This window comes from Varanus komodoensis, unplaced genomic scaffold (genome assembly GCF_004798865.1).
Source record: "Varanus komodoensis strain SLA01 unplaced genomic scaffold, ASM479886v1 scaffold30, whole genome shotgun sequence".
Lineage (NCBI taxonomy): Eukaryota > Metazoa > Chordata > Lepidosauria > Squamata > Varanidae > Varanus > Varanus komodoensis.
In genome coordinates, this window is record NW_025335762.1 from 10,678,267 (window position 1) to 10,699,071 (window position 20,805).

The 20,805-nt window shown below is 45.3% G+C and overlaps 1 protein-coding gene across 13 annotated transcripts in view; it reads right to left on the reverse strand.

Moving 5' to 3' along the window:
- Positions 1–20,805, reverse strand: part of PKNOX2 (PBX/knotted 1 homeobox 2) — a 372,168-nt gene that overhangs the window by 23,506 nt on the left and 327,857 nt on the right. For 12 of the 13 annotated variants that reach the window (XM_044437340.1, XM_044437344.1, XM_044437343.1 and 9 more), the window contains 2 exons: positions 9,455–9,584; positions 5,962–6,110 (listed from right to left, as the gene is read on the reverse strand). In XM_044437340.1, coding sequence (XP_044293275.1) covers positions 5,962–6,110; positions 9,455–9,584 — 279 coding nt within the window. The remainder of the gene's footprint in view (positions 1–5,961; positions 6,111–9,454; positions 9,585–20,805) is intronic. The other variant, XM_044437352.1, reaches the window with a different exon arrangement.

The window sequence follows — 20,805 nt, forward strand, 5'->3', positions numbered from 1 at the left end:
ATGGACAAAGTGATCTGATTCTGGTCCGTGAGACTTCTGTGTGTCTGTGTGCATAATTCTTCTCCCTTCTGTTGCTCAATTGATCTGCATGTTAAATGTATTTAAGCATTTCCACCAATTCTTGAGACAAGAATTGCATCACTCAGTTTGGGAAATATAAAATTAGTCCAGGAAGAATGGATCCATTTCAGTTTCTTTTAAATTTCCGAATTCCTCAAAAAACCACAGGGAATAAATGCATGTTGCCAGGACATTATCATGGGGGTCACAGCATCCTTTGGATTCCTCGCTCCAAGGCTGGAGATGGAGTTCTAACAACAGAGGCAGGTTTTGTGAGCTCCCTCCCTCACTTGCAGCTGGCATGCAAGCTGCCACTCTGAGGTTGGGACCTCCGCCTCAAGAGAGGGGTCACGTGGACAGGGGGAGGCTGGGAAAGGGGGCAGACTGCTGAACCAGGATGCTAGCTACCTCGTGCCTCTGCACCCTCTTCCCCCACTCTGAAGTGCAGTGCAAAAAAACTGGCTTGAGACCTGGTTATCTAAAGGAGCACCTGCGTCCAGATCTGCCCTCCCACCCCCTGAGACCGGCAGCAGAAGCCCTTCTCCGGGAGCCCACTGTGAAAGATATTAGGTGGGTGAGCACTCGGAGGAGGGCCTTCTCTGCTGTGGCGCTCCACTTATGGAATGCGCTCCCCAGAGAGGTCTGCCTGGCGCCGTCGTTATTTATTTTCCAGCGCCAGGCCAAGACCTTTTTATTTAAATGTTATTTTAATTGTTAATTTATTTATTGTTTTTATGTTTATGCTGGGATGTCTCCTGATTTTTAGTGTATTTGTATAGTTATTTATTTGTATTGGAAGCTGCCCCGAGGCTTTTGCGAATGGGGTGGCAAATAAGTATTCCAAACAAACAAACAAACAAACAAACGGTGTGGGGAGGCAGAAAGCACCTCTGATGCTCCTCCCCTCTGCACGAGATGCTCAGAAGCCCTACTATATCATAGCAGTCTTCTGCATGCCCGAAAAAATGCACCCCACAGAGTTTGGAAGAGCCCTAATTGCCCTGGCTAGAGGCAGCTTCCTTCATTCGGCAAGTTATTCCAACATTTCAGTTCTGGGAGAAAGAACAAGCAGCTTGACAATCACGGCCCAGCTATTGTCAAGGCAGCAGTGCCGCTGAGGGGCAGGTGCTCCTCTGTATACACACAGTCCACTCAGTGGGTGCACACGTGCTGAGGATGGGAAAATGTTCCTTCCTCGATCGCATTCAGGCTTGTGCTAGGCTCGTACCAGCCCACTTGCACCCAAGATTTCTTCTCCCATGCACAGAAACCTCTGCCTCTCTTTGCACCGATCTATCAAAATGGACGCATACTTTGCATGTTTCCAAATATATGCATTTTTGCACATATGCATGAATTGATGAAAGTGTACATATTTTCAAGGGAGATGCATTTTGCCTTGCATGTTTTTCAAATGTGCACATGTTACTGAATATATTCTTGCTTTGCTTTACAAATGCAACATCAACTCAGAAGCATACAGATTTCTGATTTCAAGATGCACTGTATCCTCACTCAGTTTGGGGAGGTACAAACTGGGTAATCTCACAGAATGTGAACCAGACAGATTTTCACTCATCCCTAATTGTGCATCCATAAACTTCTGCAAATGAGCTCAAGGCAATTGCCAGTTGTGCAAAGCAGTCTTTAGACCTTTTGTTATTGGCAAAAGTTACCTCTAAGTAAAAGACTTAAATACTTTTCTTTCTAGCAATCGCTTCTAAAATGTGCAATTCTCCATAGGATTCTTCCCAGGACAGCAGAGAAACCTCTCTCTTTCCTTTTTATTATAAAGTAGCTGATAAAAAGAAAAGAAGATGCAAAGATCTTGGGAAACAGTAAGAGAGAAGTTTTAATGAGGTTGCAGGAAACTGGAATTTCAACATCAAGTTTAAACACACACACACACACACACTTTTTTTTTAGGTCCTTCATAAAAACATTTCTCCTGCATGAATTAAACATCAGGATGGCAGCCCTGTGTCAGGTATAAATGATTCCCCCAGGTGCCGCTTGGGATGTATTGCAAGGCCTGGGCTGAATAAATTACCCAGGCAATACAGAAATAACATTAGGAGTGCTTGTCCAGGGCTTCATGAGTGCCACAATATTCCCAGCATACTTGTATTCAACAGATCTGATCAATTTCACTCTAAGATCTGAGCTAGCAGCAGCTTTTACACATTAAAAAGAATTGAGATTCAGGGTTTGTTTTTGCTTCCTCATTCCTGCTTAGACAGCTGAGAGAAAGACAAGGAATGGAGGATATGACAGTTCTCTCAATTCCTTTTTCAAGAGTTTTATTAAGCTTCCTAAATAATAATGAAGAAGAAGAAGAAGAAGAAGAAGAAGAAGAAGAAGAAGAAGAAGAAAGCACCACCACCACCACCACCACCACCACCACTGCCCTGATCCAGGGAGGAGGTCAGGGAGATTTTGAAAGAGCTCAGAGACTAATCGGGCGTAATCATGTTTCCACTCATGCTGACTCAGTAGGAACTGTCAGTACATCAATGCATACCTTTTCCTTTTGGGTAGATCTTAGCTTGTGTAGCAAAAAGACTAAGATGATTTGCTTCTCATTAATACAAATCAGGGCAGGGGAGAATAACTGGGACACAGTCCAAGAAGTAGGTAGGGGTTTCTGCATTCAAAATTCAGATGGGGAAAACTAACGGGGAAGAATATTTCCCACTACTGTAAGATCTCCATTATTCATACCTCTTGTTCACTGAATCTTTCGATTATCAGAATGATATAAATGTCTCCCAGGCTGGAGACAGGTGGCAGTTTGTTTTTGGAAAAGTTGTTGAAGGCAGCATGATAAAGGCAGAGCTGCCATTGGTTTGCACACTCTTCTCACCACCACCCGTGGGTGGAGCGAAACAAAGCCCCCTCTGCAATGGGCAGCTCTTCCCCCTGAGACCCCGTGCTATTATGGGGTCCATCCTATTCCAGTGGCTGCCACGATGGGGAATCACACCTCGTTCAGGTGAAATGCTGAACTTTAGTGCGATGCTTTCAGAAACGCTCCCAAGGCTCCCTCACACTCACACGCTCCTTGTTATTGAACGAGTCTCTGCTTTGCTTCAATTTGCACCCCACCTTTCTATCAAGAGATGGAACCCAAGGCAGCTTGCATGCAGCTGTTCCTGCTTTCCTCTTCTGGTTTGTCCGCAAATTTAATAATCTGTGTGTTCCACTAAGGTCAATCACAGAGCAGTCCTATAGTCCCTGAGCACAGGGCCTGCAGATCGTAGGGCAGGGCAGATGGCCTCTTCCGGGGCTGCAAACGCTGTGATGTTCTTGGGTGCGGGGATCCCGTGTTGGGCCATCCCAGCTTCTTACGGCCACCACAGAAAGCGCTGCAGTGGCTTCTTTGCAAGACAGCGTCAGCAATGCCGGAAGTGCTTGCAGAGAGAAAAAAGGGTCTAGATGGTAGACCAGGTGAGGAGAGGTGGGGTCCTTTAGCTTGGCACTGCTGTCCTCTCTCACTGCCGGTAAGTCAGCTCTGAGATTGCTTTTCCTAAACGGAGCAAGGGGAGGTAACACTGATTTCATTATTCCTCCTGCCCTGCCTGGCTCTTAATTTCTGTGATTCAACTAATCTAAGCTGAATCCCCACCCCAATCCCCTCAGGAACCTGGGTAGCCAGAGGGCAAGCCCTCTCCGAGAAGAGCCCAGGGATGCCCCACGGTGTCCTAAGTATTATAAAGACAGGCAAATGTTGCTTCTTTCTCTTTGCTGACAGAACTTACAAACTGTTTTTGACACCATGTTGTCATGTTCTTTATCAGTTCACTGTGTTAGCAGCCAAGGAAGGAAATTTCTACCATGGTTTCACTGTTAAATTTGTTCCTTAAGTTCTTTAAGATTTATCAAATGCCATTTTAATTGCTAATATTATTTGCTTATTTTATTCTTTGGCCAGGGTGACTTATTTTATATGGTTAATTTGTTTTATATTTTATAAATATATTATATTTTAATTGATGTTTTGTGAGCCGCCCCGAGGCTTCGGCAAATGGGGCGGCGTAGAAATTTTCTAAATAAATAAATAAATAAATAAATAAATCTTTAGGCAAGTATTTTGTTTGAGGTTTTTAAGTATTTGCATATAAATAATTAAGCCTTGCTGCATTACAATAATTTATGTCTGCTCAGTGATATGGAAACTCTCACCCAGAAAAAAAAGCAGAAGCAAGAAATGCGTATCTCATTGTTATTTGATATTAAGGCTCTTGTATAAAACAATGTTTTACTTAAATAATAATGATAAGGAATACAAGAAAATACGGATTTATCTTCCCTGCTTTTCATTACGTATTTGAAGTGCCTCCTTCAGACCGCCACTGCCTGGCACATGCTCCCTTGTCTCCAAAGGTTCAAATCGGCCGTGCTGCTTCCCAGGCTAGTGCACAGAGTGCTAATGGGCGCCTGCTTCCAATGCCTTCTGTCTGCACAGGGGTGCTTTTGGCTCCAGTCAGGCCAGGGAAAGACGAGGTGCAGCGCTCCTCACAGGCGCAAGCGTTCCCTCAGGATTCTCTCCTACCTCCTCCCACATCCCAGGTACCTGCAATTAGCCAAGAACGTCTGCAGCTATTTATCCATTGAATGTTCGCTTCGGCCCTTGGTTCCCTGGACAAGGGACGTTTTTCTTACTGAAAAATAGCTTGCTCGGAGGAGGCAGATTTAACTGTGTATGTGGCAATAGGCTGGGGTGGGGGCGCTTCCCGAGGTTCTTAGAGGATGAGGCAGAGGACAGGAATCCCCGTGGGAATCCCAGAGAAGCAGCAGTGCCTCACCATGACACCGTGTCCTTTCGCCAGAAGAGAAGGCATGCACACGAAGAATCTGGAGTGCTTTCTTCCGCAAGAAATACCTCCAGGTGGGAGACTAGATTACCACCCAGTATTCTTCGTACATTTTTCCAGGGTGCGGATCCTTGGGCATCCTGCATCCCAAAGTAGCCCCTTCTCCATCAACCTTTGCCAACCTGTTGATGTTTGGGATTACAGCTCCCAGCATCCCTGCCATGCTGCCTGGACCTGCTGAGGGTTGAAGTCCAACTATCCAAGGATGACTGTGATCCTTAAACAGTGATCCCCCTTGGCTTGGTACCAGTCAAATAATACCTCTTTAGTTCCAGAGTTTTGTTTTTAAATGTGCAATGGTGTTTTCAGCTGCCACCGCCTTTTCCTTTGGTTTTATTCTCTTTTAATCTTTTGGTTGGAGGCCTGCATGGTTTACTTAGAGGCTTAGGATCCTCCTGTGCAGAGTTGGAGACATGCCGAGGTGAACTCTCTGTCCTGCTCCTTACACTCTGCAGTTCAGATCATTTCATCTGCCTTGCTGCAGCGCTTCGGAGGGGAGGGGAAGGAGGCCGGTGGCCCCAGTCTTCTCCCCTCTGGGCCCCCTCCCCTCCCACTTTACCCCTTGTGGTGGGGGAGGGGTATCGAAGTGCAGGGCCCAGCACCAAGTTCTGCTTCCAGCTTCAGATCCTGGAATGAGATGTGACCTGCGGCCCCCCAGATGATGTCTGGGGATCCCTGGATCACTGCCCCTGGTATTTTACTGTACATTCTATCATGCATCATTTTCAGGTTTTAATTTTTATGAGCTTCCCAGAGAGTTTGGCTATTGGAAATAGTTTCTATTATAGAAATATAAATCAGCATCTCTGCAAATTGATCTCTGCCCTGTGAGCAGGTAGGTTCTGACTGAAAACCTCTTTCTGAGTGCAATCCTGTGCTTCCCCCAGGGCAGCAGGGGCATGGCAAGAGATGCAAACATTTTTTTCTCTTGCAAAATGCACCTTTCGACCCCTTTAACACTTCAGAATAGACTCCAGCCTTGGTGATCTCCCCACACCACCCCTCAGCCTCTTGCATTCGGTCTTACCTGTGTATTCTGTATCTGAATGGCTCCCTGTGGGATTGCTTGGGTTACCACCTGGCCCTGAGATGTTACCATAGTTACAGGCTGGTAAAGGGCTCCACCTGGCAAAGAGACAGGGTTGCACAGCACAGTTTTAGGAAGACAGCTGAGATCTATTGGCAACAAAAAGAAAAAGAGAAATGTTTCAACTAGCCTGTGGTTTTGAATTGCTCTGAGGGAAGCCTATCCCGGGAAAAAATCTGCATCGTCATGTTTGGCTAAAAGATGCCACATGCATCCTAAAAGCCTTGGGAGGAAGGCCAGTGCATCAGTGGATCTACCACTATGTGTATCATTTAACTTCCGTATATTTCTAGAGAAACATGTAAACAATAGACAGGCCTTCATCCTCCTCCTCCTCCTCCTTCTCCTCTTTTTCTTCAGCTGAAAGATCTTTCTGTCAGAAATGCTCCCAGGGAGGCATTCAAAGGTGTGGGGCAGCTGATGCACACGCTGCGTGGCTGTTGGCTGCAGGTTTAGGAATTACTCATACATGGAAGAATCGAAAGTCACACTGCATGTTCAATCACATTGCTGAGGCTTGTCTCGTCTTTGTTTCTTTTTCTTCATGCACGGCCTCATCAGGAGCACGTGCTCTAGGGGGGAAGGGTTAGGCCTTCTCTGCCTTTGCCCTGAAGCCCTCTGCTCAGGGAGGGTTTGGGGTTAACAAAAGGAAAAGGAAAATACCCCACTGAGGTCTGTGCCATGCTCCTACTGCAAATCGGGGCAGTGCGATCCTAAGAGAATTTTACCGAAACAAGCAGTCGGGTCTCACTGACATGACACGTGCTTAGCATACTGTGCGGATGGGCTTCAGGCATGCTTGTTCAGGGGCACCCAAGGGCACCGATGGAGACACCGTGTGACATGCGGGCTTCTGATGGACCACGTCGAATGGGCTTTGCTTGCTTCAGGCTCTGAGGGCCCTCGGGCAAGGCACCATCAGTGAGTCGACCTGTGTCTCCAAGCACCACTGCTCGTCCTCCTCTCTCTCATCGGGGCCACCACTTACTTAATTGACTGGAGAGCATGTAGCCAGGCGCGTCTCCTGACTCTCCTCCTCACCAACACCATTGATGGGGCCAAAGTGAAGGGCCAGTGAACAAGCAGGCTGCAGTGGGGAATGGGAAGAGCAAGGCCAGGGGGCTCTTTCCGGAATGTCCCAACAGCCCTCTGGAACAAGTCCCAGGTTGGACCTCCAGGGACGGAAAAACTCTGGCCTGGAACGCTGGAGCGCTGCTGCTGCCAGACAGGGTTGACCATGCTGGGATGGATGGCCCATGGTCTAGCTAAGGAGAGGGCAGCTTCGCATGTTTCTCTGTGTGTCCAAATACCTCTGGACAGCACTAGCTTGGCAATGGCTGCCTTAGTGCTGAACATGCAACTCTGAGACTTGAGGAGCAAGCCTTGTTGGTACATATCCTCTCCTCCACAAGTCTTTTGCCCCATAAGTGCACTTGGAAAATATTCTTCAGGGTACCAATGGTCTAGTCAACACAGATCTTTTTGGAAGAGCTTGTTTTTGTACTACTGTTAATTCTATGAAGATGCTTCTTAGTTGATGACAATGTTCCATTTTGGTTCTACGTTACATTTGGATTTACTCTTTATTTTATTTTGTTACTTATTTTTATTATTTGATTTATAGCCCACCCCATTAGCCACACAGCTCCTTGGGTGGGTTACCGACAATAAAAAATGTTGTTTGGCTTTCTTATAGTCTTTCTGGTAAAAAACCAAAACCTTTAAAAGACAGGTTTTAAGGATAAAAACAGGGAGAACAGTTTAAAGATGAAGGCAGATGTCTGTAAGACCCAGTGAGCTGTGATGGTTAGAGTCCTGGATTGGGACCCCAGGGGTCCAGTTTCTATTTCCTCCTCATTCATGAAGCTCAAAGGGTGACTTTGGGCCAGTCACTTACTCTTAGTCTAACCCATCTCACAGGGTTGTTGTGAGGATAAAATGAGTGGAAGAAAATTATGTAAGTCCCTTTGAATTTCTCACCCAAGGGGAAAAAGGTGAGATATACATGTAAAGTAATGTATGTCTCATGTAATACATGAGAGAGCCAGTGTGGCGTAGTGGTTAAGAGCATGGGACTGGGACTCAGACAATCTGGGTTGGAGTCCCTGCTCAGCCATGGAGCCAACTGGGTGTCTTTGGGACAGCCACAGTCCAACCTACCCAACAAGGTCATTGTTGTGGGGATAAGATTGCGAGAACAGCAGGAGACGAACTATGTAAGCTGCTCTGAGTTCTTTGTAAGAAATGAAGGTGGGATATAAATCTAATAAAAATAAATAGATAATGCAACAATAACAACAACATCAATAAATTTAGAGTGTAATCCTATGCACCCTTGTACACACACATGCACACATAACAGTAACCGTCTTGAGATTCTTTTGAATAATTAATGGTAAAAAAATGGTTTAAATAAATAAATAAATAAATACAAGACAGCCCATTGAACTCAATGGGACTGACTTCTGAGTAGATGCATAGGCTTGCACTGCCAGGATGATGGGGGTGTGTGGGTGTGTCCCCAAACATCCACCCAATGCAGTCCAAGGAGGTGGAAGTGTATTCAGACCATGTATTTCCTGTACATTGAACGGGTTCCTTGGTCTTCTCCATGAGCTGGATGGGAACAGCAACGAGCTGCCAGCACTGTTGGATGAGCAAGAGGGACCTTGCATGCCACCAGCGCCACGTTCTGCCACACATGGACGAGGTGGAGAAAGTGTCGGGCAATTCTCTGCTGGAGGGGCGGACAACCTTTTAGGGCCTTTGGGCGCATTTGGCAACTCTAACAAACGTCCTGAGCACCACCTTGAAGGAAGCTGGATGCACAGGGCAGCCGGGCCAGCAGCTGCCCCACCACCGTCATGTCCAGAGCTACCCGGGCGGCACGCAGGAGCAACACAGAGGCCACTGGGGGGAGTGCAGCAGCCTCCTGCACTAATGCCAGCCTGACCAAATTGCCATATGAACTGTGATTTTATCCAGCCATTTGCTTCCTTCATTCTGTGCAGAACTGATCGTGGGGGTCCCATAGGGATGTCAGTCCGCGAAACTTGCCGGCATCCTAAATGAATAGCTATAGGCGACCATGCACAGGGCCATGCTAAAAGACGGGGGTTTTGAGCAGGGACAAAAGGAAAAAAAAAGTTTTACAAGTACACAGAAGTGCTTGTGCGTTGGAATCAGGTGCCTGCCATGCAAAGCAGCCTCGTAAGTGGTGTATCTACCTGAGAAAAGCATCTGTGTGGGTAGTGAAGGGGTGAAGATGGCGTGAGTACAGGGAGAGTGAAGAAACTGCCCCCGCAGCCCTTTTTCACAGGCGCCCGCCTCAATTGTGCACTGTTCAAATCTAGTTATCTAAGGGAGTTATAAATACCAAGCATGCAAAAGACGCAACTAACATGGTCACTGACGTATGCTCCACGCCTCCCACCTGACACAACTTGTGAGTTGACCGTTGTCATGGAGATGTTCCCCTGCTGCAGTGCTGAGGCAGGTACCACGATTCCTTGGGGGTTGCTGGAGACGGCGTTCATTGAGTTAGGAGAATTCTGCAGCATGTCCTAGAGGGAGGGAGGGAAGGAGGGAGAGAGGGATGGAGCAGGAACTCAGTATTTAAGTCTTAAGAACTCAATGTTCATGGTATTTAAGCCCTGAAAGAAGTGCCAGGATTCTGTGGGTGACCAGCCAGAGCCCTCCGGATGCTTGGAGCAGAGTTCCCAGCCCCCTAACCCATTGTTCATTCGAGCTGGGGCTGAGCTGAGTTGCACGCTCAAACATCTGGAAGTTGCCCCATTAGGGATGTCTGGAATGATATCTACTTTCCAGCAGCTGTGCGGTGATCTTTATGATCATGATAAGATAATGCACACATATTTTCCATATGACTTGCCTCGTCTCCTTCTGAAGTTGAGCACAGTTTCTAGAGCAAAGAGATGTGGAAAGGTGACTGGCTTTGGAAAATTATGCATCCCCTACTTAGCACCACCTGACACAATCAGCAAGTGGCCTTAACATCAACATCCCTACTCCATTACAATGGGAAGAGCAGGAAGGGGTTCTGTCAAGGGCATTGCCATGGTCCCAGAAGTTCGCCCAGGTGAACTGTTCCTGGCTCAAGAGGCACCATAGCATGGCAATGGAGCACAGATGCAAGAGCATATACAACGGAAGGGGCCATGATGCAGTGGGAAAGCACATACGTTGTAGGCAGAAGATCCCAGAAGAGCCAATCTTCCACCATTTTTTAAAGGAAGTAAGTTGAAAGATCTCTACTACAAAGAGTCTGAAAAGCTGCTGTCAGTCGGTGCTGATCATCCTTTCACAACCTGGTACCCTTCAAATATTTTGGACTACAACTCCTAGTATTTCTACAACTGGTCATCCTGGCTGAGGCTGATGGGAGTTGAATAAAAAATGTTGGATGAGAACCAGCTTGGAAACAAGAAGACTGGGCTAGTCAATCCAACGATCAAGTAGAAGGATAAGAATATACCCAAATGTAGTGCAGGTTTCATCCCATGCAGTGCCACTTGCCAAACAATTGCAATTCCAGCCACAAAATCATTCCCAAAACAATTTTCCCAACAAAAGTCCTCACACAAAGCTGGGAAACATTTGCTGCACGATCTAGAAGGGCCGCTGGTTTGTCAGAACTGGATTTGATGGACTCTTAAGACTTTTTTTACAGAGGCTTTGGCTCACGGCTTCACAAAAAATTCTCCTTCTAGATTCCTTGGGGAATAAAGATTGACTCCTTAGACATGCTTCTTCCCTACCACCCAGGAGTTTTCTTTCTCTAACTTTCTATATATTCTCTTACAACCACTTGGTGGCACTGTAGGACAGCAGAATTGTGCAAATACATGAGAGTTTCACTCTAAATCATACCAGACTTTCCTCGATCTTAAAAAACCCCAAAACAATACCAACCACTGTGGAAATGGTTGCAAAGCGCAGGAGAGGCCTTGGAGGATAACGGTGCTATGCACATCATCCACAGTTCCTGTTGGTGGCAATTCCTAATAAATACCTTCTGTAGAAAGGTGATTCATCTAATTAGGTATAAGGTGAATACATGTAACTCCTATTGTACTTTGGTTCAGGATTCTCCTTTGGTCCCTGGAAGGTGTTGCTTGTCTACCATTTGGTTCATGGCAGGCTCCTCAATGAACCTGAGTGAATTTAAGCAATCCACTTGAGTGCAGGGCTGCTGGAAGAATCCATTCCTACTGAATGCTAGTCCCTCCTGGACCAACATGGGAATTGGAATGTAACTACTCTTTGGGTTGTGAGCGCTGCAAATTTTGTGAATTTTTGCCACAGGCTCAGGGCTACTGATCAGATAGCTGTGGTCAGCCAGGACTCAATGAGACCATATGGACTTCATCTCACCCAGGACCAAGAAACAGAAAAGTGTATTTTGCAAGCAGCTCCAGGTCTCTACTTAAGAGAAAGTCAGACCATCTGACATTGCTTCAGCTGGCTGAGCTTAGACCAAGTACAGATATAGAAGTATAGATTATCAATTGTCTAGGTGCTTGAACAATAAACATCCTCTAGAGACGATCTCAGAGCTGAAGATGAGTCATTACCTGACAGCCAGCTGACAAAAACAAAGAGATTCATCTGAAATCTCCACTGAGCCAAATGGGTATGCTCTCAGAGTTCTAAGTTCGTATCTTTTTATGGGAGGGACCAGAGGAGATATACTCCACTGGAAAAGGAAGTTGGGGGTTTTCTCTTCTAGCACCAGGACAGATTGCCCCAAGGTTTCTCTGGTATGGGTACCCAGGTGCAGTTTTTCCCCAGACAAAGTGTGCAGACCTGACACAGGCACAAAGGAAATACAAGTTTAATATGGTTCTTCAAGGGACTAGATAGGCAGCTTGCCCAGGGCTTTGCTCTCTAGACTATTTCCCCCTTTTGTCTGTCTTCTGCAGCTCATTTGCCACTTTGAATTGTTGTGTTCTCAGAATCTGCCTAACCTCCCCCCATCCCTTCTGTACTTTTCCTGAATGTCTGCTACATCTTTTACCATTTTCACCAAAACCTAGACAGTGGTCTGAAGAGAAGAAAGTGGGGAGGGTCACAAGGCAAGTGACTCCTTTTTAGGTTACAGTAGCGCTATGCTCAGGTGGGTGAACAAAACCTGCAACCTACCTGTGCTCTCCTAAGTCCATAGGTGGGCTACAAAGAGACTTCACACAAGGGATCTCAGTTGTTCCCAAGGACCGGACTGGACCGAACCACAACACCGGGGAGACTGGGCTTGTTTTACTCTTGGTGCTGGCACCCAGTACCAGCAGGCATCGTACCCAGAGATGCCCAAAGGTGCTAGGATGCCACTGAAAAAGGCTCAAGCTAACAGGGCTTTGAAATGGGGCCTCCCCAGTCCAACCCTCTAACCAGTGCTCAACACTGTCTCTTGAGAGTCCAAGTTTCTCACCCCTGTTAGAACACAAATGGATTTTTATGACTGAGGTGGAAACACTAATTGCAAACCACTAATCTTCATAGGAACACAATCTGTTTGAACGTTGACTATGAAATTAATGGAAGGGGCATTTACCTTTCAAATGTGCATTTCATTAGTACTTGTTTGGGGGAAGCTGCATTGGATTGTACCCCACGGCTCAGATGTCTCTTATTTCCCATTATTTCCCATTCTACTCCTAGATTTATAAACTGACCTGTCTTAGGTGGTCATCTCATCTTGCCTCATGCTCTCGGGGCCAACTCTGCAAAATTGTGTTATTCCTACTTTAAATCATGCAATTCAACTTGTTCCATCAGCAAACTGTTGAAAAACAAATCTCTGGGATGAATGCATTTGGACAAAACCACCTTTGATATGTCCTGAAATAATCAATCTGTTGTCTTTGGTTGCCGGGTCTAACCCATACTTGAAAAACACTTATAGATGGTACTGGTAGACAGCATTCTAATAATGATCACAAAATCAGATGCCACTTGTTTCAGTTAAAGAGGTTCAGCAGTTAAAACAGGACAAGAAAAATTTGCTCAAGAAAAGAAATTCAGCACAGGAGAGGAGCAGAGGAGGAGAGAAGGAGCAGAGCACAGCACAGCAGAGAAGCTGAATTCCATAAATTTGGTTCTTTTTCACACCATTAATTGCTCCTAATTTATCAGGAGGCCATATCTGTATTAGCAACTATGAGCTGCTCAGGTAGGAAGGAATGTGACTGGTCCTAATTATTTAGTAAGGGAAAAAAGATCAAAGTCTTATTGATTTAATACCCTAATACCTCTTGCTTTCCTCCGCTTGTCATGTCCACCAAGGCCACACATATCGGGTGACGTAGGCATATTAGGGCTCTTTTAAGGAAGGGATCAAAGCCCTGGAGCTCCACCCAGAAGTTTTCCCTGTTCTGGGAAACACCCCCCACCCACTAGTTTTAACTAGACATGCCAATGACAGTCTCCATGGTTTAGGCTGAAAACTAACTTGGTGGTAGAGTGGGTTGGGTGGGCAATTTTTTTATAAACTCTTGACATTCTTCATCAGCTTGGACTGAACATCTGGGCTGGAAAAATATTCTTGGCTCCACTTTCCCACTCACATCGGCAGAGCTCTTCCACACCTCCAAAACTTGGTCTGGCCACCCTCATTCCCAGCATATCGCCCTCTTCTTTTACAAAGCCAGTGAGCCACTGACCTCCCATGGCTAGTAGGAACAGCAAAAGGAGGGAAAGCCCTCCCACCTTCCATATCACGATTGTGTTGTTGTGCTGACCCTTCTGGTTCTAAACAAGGTATTGTTAACAAGACAAATTGTTAACTTGTCTTTTACTGGCTGGTACATAAATGTTTATAAATAAATAATCCTCATTGTGAACCACTCAGAGAGCTTTGTCTAAGGGTAGTATATGAATGTTAATAACACTAACACTAAATGAAAATCAACTTTTAAGGGCTATATTAGTGGAAAGGCAGGCTACACTGCAAACACTTGAGAAAGTGAGAGATTGTGTGAGAGAATGAAGGAAGGAAAGAAGGAAGGGAGAAGGAGGAAGGGGGGAGCTGGAACGGAACAGAATGGAAAGGAAAGGAACTCCCCTCCTGGCTTTGAATAACAGAGTCCATGGCGCTCCATGGCCAAGAAAACTTCTGATTCCTAGGATTTCCACTGAGCTCCCACAATATGGCCTGGGTGACTCACCCTTTAGACTTGCTTAGTACGTCGCAGAAGCCATCTGCTGCTCTTGGCTGCTGCTGGCCTTGCAGGCAAGACCTCGCTCTGCTGAGGCACGCTAAATATACAGTGAGAAATTCTCTCCTGCAAGCTGGCGGCACTATTGGCGTACAGCTCGCAATGCTGGGAAAGCCCCAAAGCAAATGATGCAGAAGAGAACCATTCAATTATTAAAGAAGACATTCTTGTCATTGTTTGGGATAAGAGGTCAGCATTCAATTAACACTTTTTCGTTGCTGATTAAATATTTGTCTTATCTGAGTAAATCCATACGGCATGACATTACTTTCTCGACATTGCTGCTTGGCACATAGTAAACAACCTTCCAGCACCCAGAAAAAATGTGAAAGCCTGAGCAAACAAGCCAGCACAAACACATTTTGGACAGATTTTTAATTTTGTCTCCCTCTTTAATGTCCATGAATGTGTTACAGAGCTGAGATCCTGAACAGAACTTGGTTTTCCAGCCTGGCTCAGTATTCTGGAGCCCTGGCATCCGAGCTGCGTTGCTCAGCTGGTACTCGTGGGCCAGAGCCAGCTTGCCTGATCCAGAACTATCACATTTTAGGGATTAAAATAGGGATCCACTTGTAACTGTAAGCAGTGCTTTTTTAGTAAAAAAAAAAAAAAAAGGTGCCAGAACTCACACCTTGTTAATCTTTTATTTAGGGTTTCTTTTAGGGTAATCTTTTATTAGCAGGACCGGTGGTTGAGAAGTAATTAGTAATTCTTTTCATTTTTAAATTTGGGGTCACACTTTTACACTAAAAATTAAAAAAAAATTCAATTCACCAACCTTTTTTAAAATAAAGAAATTATTTACCTTTTGCATGTAGCCAGTCACTCTACACACACATAAACATAATGGTCGCCGCCGGCAGTAAGCACTCAGCGTGCGACCACACGACCGATCCAAGCCGAGCAGTGCCCTCACAACCAGTGCGGACACACAAGCAGCCCCCATGCACAATTTTAATGATTTTTGCTGCTGACCTGCTACACCCGACAGGGCGATTCAAAATCACTTGGAAAAATCAGTTGGAAAAATCCATCAGAAAAAGGTGCCGGAACGCCGTTCCAGTGCATTCTGTGACCAAAAAAGCCCTGACTGTAAGTGACTGTGAACCATCAGTTGAAGTTAAACCTGAAACTGAAATAACCCATGACCACTGGGACAGCCCAAGACAGTGGTAGGGTTGCAGAAAAGAGAGACAAGGCAACCCATCTGCCACTGACTGGGTGGTTAGTGTTGGGCTGGGGACCGGGCAGATCTGGGTTCTAGTGCCCACTCTTCCATGCTGGGAGATTTTGGCCAGTCACTCCCTCTCAGCCTAACCTCCTCACGGAGGTTTCACTGCGAAGGTAAAATGGAGTTACGTCAGTGTCTTTCAGTTCCTCAGAAGAGGAAAAAAGGTGGGATATAAATGCGATAAAGTGATGATGTGACTTTATATCTAATGCTGTTATTTGAGTTTTGTTCCTCGTTCTATAGAAGGCATAAGCAAATTTAGGATTGTGGATTCCCTACAGCACTTTACTGCTTTCTCTGCCCCTTAGATTTAGATTATCAGGAATGTTGCTCATGTAGCCAGAACAGCCTCAGACACACACAGGAGCCTTGTGGAAGCCCAGGGAGGCTTGCGGAAGGGCAAACATCTTTACAGAGGGAAGAGACAAGTAACCCAGTGAAAACTAAGTTAAGCTATTTATATTTATATATTAGTATTTAGTATTCTCACTGCAACATTTCAAGGATATTCTCCCTGTTTTTTCCTATTACGCCAGCCTTCAAACTAACAGATATCCTCCAGATGTGCTGGCCCAAAGTTCCCATCATCCCCAGCCAGCATGGATTGAATATAATGGGAGTTATAGTCCAATACATCTGGAGGATACCCAGTGGGGAAAGGCTGCATTACACAATTCAGATGGAATATCACAGGTTTGCTACTTCTGACATGCATACTAAAAGTCTTCCAGTCTTTCCAAATTCCACCATGTTCCTAATATATTTATTTAGAAGTCAAATTTGCATGAAGGGGCATGATAATCTTCTCATGAGATACCTGCATTCTTGGACAATTTCCATCTTTTTGCACCATTTTTAACTACAAAGAAAAAGCATTTCCCTATCTGACTGAGATACTTTAACCTTTCAATGTCAAACCTTCCATTCTTATACAGAATCAAAAGCAAATGATAACAACCACAAGCCTGATGGCTAGCACCCTAGGCAAACAAAATATTTGTGCAAAATACTTCCAAAATACCTTCTAATGAGGAATTGGTATAAATGAGTTGGATAGACTCCCCTCTTAAATTTAATTTGGCTGATTCATTTTCTTCCCAGGAATCTCAGCTGCTGAAAATTTGAGAGACAGAATGAGAAAACTGGAATTACTTCATCAGGACTTTCCATGCTATTTTAATCTAGCTCTTGCAATGTCACAACTCTTCTACTTTTACTGTTCCTTTAGTTGGGAGGCAGTGGCACTGGAATTTAGATTTCAGTGTGAATGCACGTACGGGATGAATTTAAAATTCTGTGAATGAGCACACTAGACAAACATGCTTATTCAAATTTTAATGGAAAGCAAACATAACAAGGCTGGAAATTCAGCCTTTGAAGACTTGAATGCTCTCATGAAGTCCCATCATTTCCTATTGGGAAGGATTAATTTTTTAAAAAACCCATTAAATTATTTGTGTGTGAGGAAGAATTAGATGCATATATTAAGCCCATGTTTTGCATTTTCAATAATGACAAGGACTTAAGCCCAGAGCAGGCATCATCTTAAAGCAGTCACTTCTTTTCCTCATTTTTACCCTAATGTAAAGATAGGGGCCCCAATTCCACATTTTTTAAATTTAATTTCTTTTCAGTTTGTTTATTTACTTTCCAGCTGGAGCTCTCTGAGCTGTTTGCAACAGTTCCTAAAGCAGAACTGTAATCCCATAAAAACAACTGTATTGCTCCAACACAGAATTTAAGAGCAGCTTGAAAAATGAAATAAAATAAAACCAATTTAGCATAGAAGCCAAACAATATATTTTAATACAGAGAAAACCTGTTTAAAACACCCTATAGGGTCACCCCCATCAGGCCAGTAAACAACCTTAGATGCCTTTAAATGGATGGGCATAGAGGGCTGTGAAGGATGACAAAGGTGTGGTCAGGCAGGCCTCTGTGGGGAGATCATCCCAGAGTGGGCCACCACCGAGAAGGCCCTCTCGCTTGTCTCCACCCTCCAAGGCTTCCTTGGATGCAGCCCTTGAAGGAAGGCCCTAAATACCGATGATCACGGCCAGGTACACTGCGGCTGGGAGATCTATTTGGTCCAGTATTGCACTCCCAATTATGTAAGGCTTCACAGGTTTAAACCAGCACCTTAGAAGCACAGGAGCAGCCCTTGCAAGTGTGCTAGAATTGGTGCCATGTGCTCATGGACCTGATCCTGATGGGTGCCCCACACCTGCAAGTTCGTAGTTCATTGCAGCTGCAGGAGGGCTGGGCTGGGTCCAAAGTGTATGTGCCAAAGCTCCTTACCCCCATGGCAGGATTCCGGTGGGGGTCAGGGACACTGAACTTATGGTAACACAGGGAACCCAAGGGCTGCACTCCTGCTGTGCTGTTGAACTGGCTAGCAAAATTTCACTACACTGCAGCAGGCAACTGCACAACAGCAAAAAAGATTCTTCAGATCTTTAAAAAGACCTTCAGACCATGTGTGGTATAGAAATGTTACAACTAAATTTATAGCATGCATAAATCTTTTTCTGCTGTTGCACCCTCAGTGTTCCACCGCTGTGGCAGAGTCTATGCAACAACCTGCTTGTATCTGTGCAATCAGACATCAGTGCTACTGAGTTCAACAGGGATGACTCCCAGCTCATTCTGCGTAGCACCACAGTCATGATGATCCTGAGGAACTGGATTATTATGCTCTGGTTTGCATGTGCCCATTTGTGTGCACAGACATGCAAAGACACACGGAGACTCTGCACTTCAAAATGCATGACTATACCACTGATTGACAAGCCGCCAAAGAAAATGAAATCGATAGTCAGGGAGACCCCAAAGTTTTTGCCTTGTGCCAGCTCCCCCGTTCTCCCCAATGTCCAGCTGATGGTAAGAATTTTTTAAAAATCCTCTTTCAAAATTGCTCACATGGCTTCCCTAATGGGAATGCTCAGAGCTGCCTTCCAATTCCTCAGCTCCTTGGCAGGATGCTCTCGCTCCAGCTGGGACTGATAAGCTGACTCCACTATTCCTCATAATGGCTAGTGAGAGGCACAATGAGGCTGGGGAATAAGGGAGGGAATTATGGGGAGAAAGGGAACTATGTGTTCTAATGTCTGGCAAACAGAACACCGTGGTTAGCCAAGAAGAGATGTTCGTAGGAGTCCCCAGCTGGGGAACAGTAGCAACACTGGCTTTCCTTTTGCCCCTCAACCTCCAGCAGCATGCCTTCAAATATCAAGTAACGCCAAGGAATCAGGATGGGCTCTCCTGGAAGAATCGTGAGAGCAATTATAGTTCGACAGGTAGTGTGGCGATGTTTCCATGTGTAAAAGCCTAGATATTTTCTTGAAGCCATGCCGAGGATGTATGGCTCTCAGCTTGCTATGAAGAGCACCAGAGATAATTGCTCTTCATACTTTCCCCAGCCATTCTGTAGATAAGGACTGCTTTTGCTGTGAGAACAACATTTGTTTCCCTTCCTGAAATGGCTTCACTCCCAGGAATGGGAGGCAGAAGTCCGACAGACTCTGCAATAGTGGGAGATAGGATAAAATCTTTAGCAAAAGGCAGTGCCGTTCACCCTTGGAGAGAGCAATTGATGCTTTCTCGCCTTGGTATCTTTAGAGTCCCATAGAGCAATTGGGAACCAATTCAGTCACAGATAAAGGGGAGTGTAAGCTCTGCTGCATTTGTTTATATTCGGCACCCCAGCTCATCATTACGTTTAATAAACTGCACATCATCTCTGACAAGGGGGTTTTGTTTCTTTGTACGTAGCCTGGACTCCCAAGTGTGGTGCTTCAGCTGCACTAGGCCCCTTGGGTTAAAATCCATGCCAATACACATCGTGCTGGCCAGTGCATCGAAGCTGCACGAAAAGAGACAGCAAGGTCAGTACCCCTAAATTCCTGCTTCGACTTGCTAATGGAAGCATCATTCCAGTGCGCTAAGCCAGGCGCCTCTTGCCTGCTATTTGGCATGTGGCAGACAGCCCCCATTTGAGCATCGCAGTGGGGAAGAGAGAGCCCCCCATACCTTGCAGCCAGAATTGAGCATGGGGTTTAATATTCATTTTTTCCCTCCCTAAGACAACTTATTCCTCTCTCTCTGTAACACGAATCTGAGTAATTAACAACTTGAGAAAAACATTAGCAAGCTGCCTTCAACAAAGCTGGCAGCGGAGTGGAATTTTTATCCTGCTGTATCATTTTCCAGTGGGGAGCAACCTCACCACGAGCACAGATGATGACTCTTCTATTTCAAGCTGCTGGGATTAATTCTGAACCATGACGAATTTCACACTCTCGCTTGCTCTCTCTTTACTTCTTTCTTTCAGGAGAGAGAAAAAAAATGAAAAATAAAAATAACGTGTATTTAATGCCAGGTTACTGTGGAAAAAGCCCTGACCTGAGTTTTCCAGTGTTCCTACCTACCTACACAACTCCTCTGAGAGGCAGTGCCTTTCCAGAGTTCCTTACACAGTTGCAGGTTTTGTCTGCCAGCAAAGCCAAAATTGGCCCCACTGGTTTTAGGGCAAAAACCAGAAAGTTGCACATTTATGAACAGTCTGAAGTTTGCTGATCTCATGCAACTTCTCCCCATCTCCTCATCTTTGGCATCAGGCCAGCCAAAGATGAGATCATGTTTCCTTCCCCTCCCCCCTGCAGTCAGATTAGATTCACAGGTGAAAAATCAGAGGAAAGAATGAAACATGCTCCTTTTCTTCCTCAACAGAGCTGGAAGGTGTCCAGCAGATCCATTTTGCTGCTGTTTTCCTAGAACATCAAGCTGTGTTATATTGCTGCAATCCGTAACTTTTTGGGAAACAGAATCCCTTCTTAGTTCAAACCTACAACATGGAACCGGCCCTATCCTTGTGTCCCCCCGCCCCCTGCCCATCAAGGTTTCAGTTTACAGGATCTGTCTTCCTTGAGATCTACCTGCTGAATCCAAAATAGTGGCTAAGAACAGAAGAGCCAGTTGTTGATTCAACCCCGGAGCCATACACTGATATGATCAGCACAAATACACAAATGCAGAGCAGGAATTCTATGCCGTCTAAACTGTACTATTGCTAAACAACTGAACTTTGGAGAAACACCCAAGGATCTTCCAGTAGATTCTTTGCCTTGGGCAGGTAGGCTGGTCTGTTGGACTGGGTGCTGTTTTCATGTCATTGCTATTGTGTGTCTAAACTTTGTTTTGAATGCATTTGTTTTATTACTGTAATGTGAACCGGCTCCTTGGCCCACAGGGAGCAAGGGAAGGGTTAACTCTTTAACAAATTAAAAGTTATAAATCCAGGTGCCAGCACTGCAGGAATTT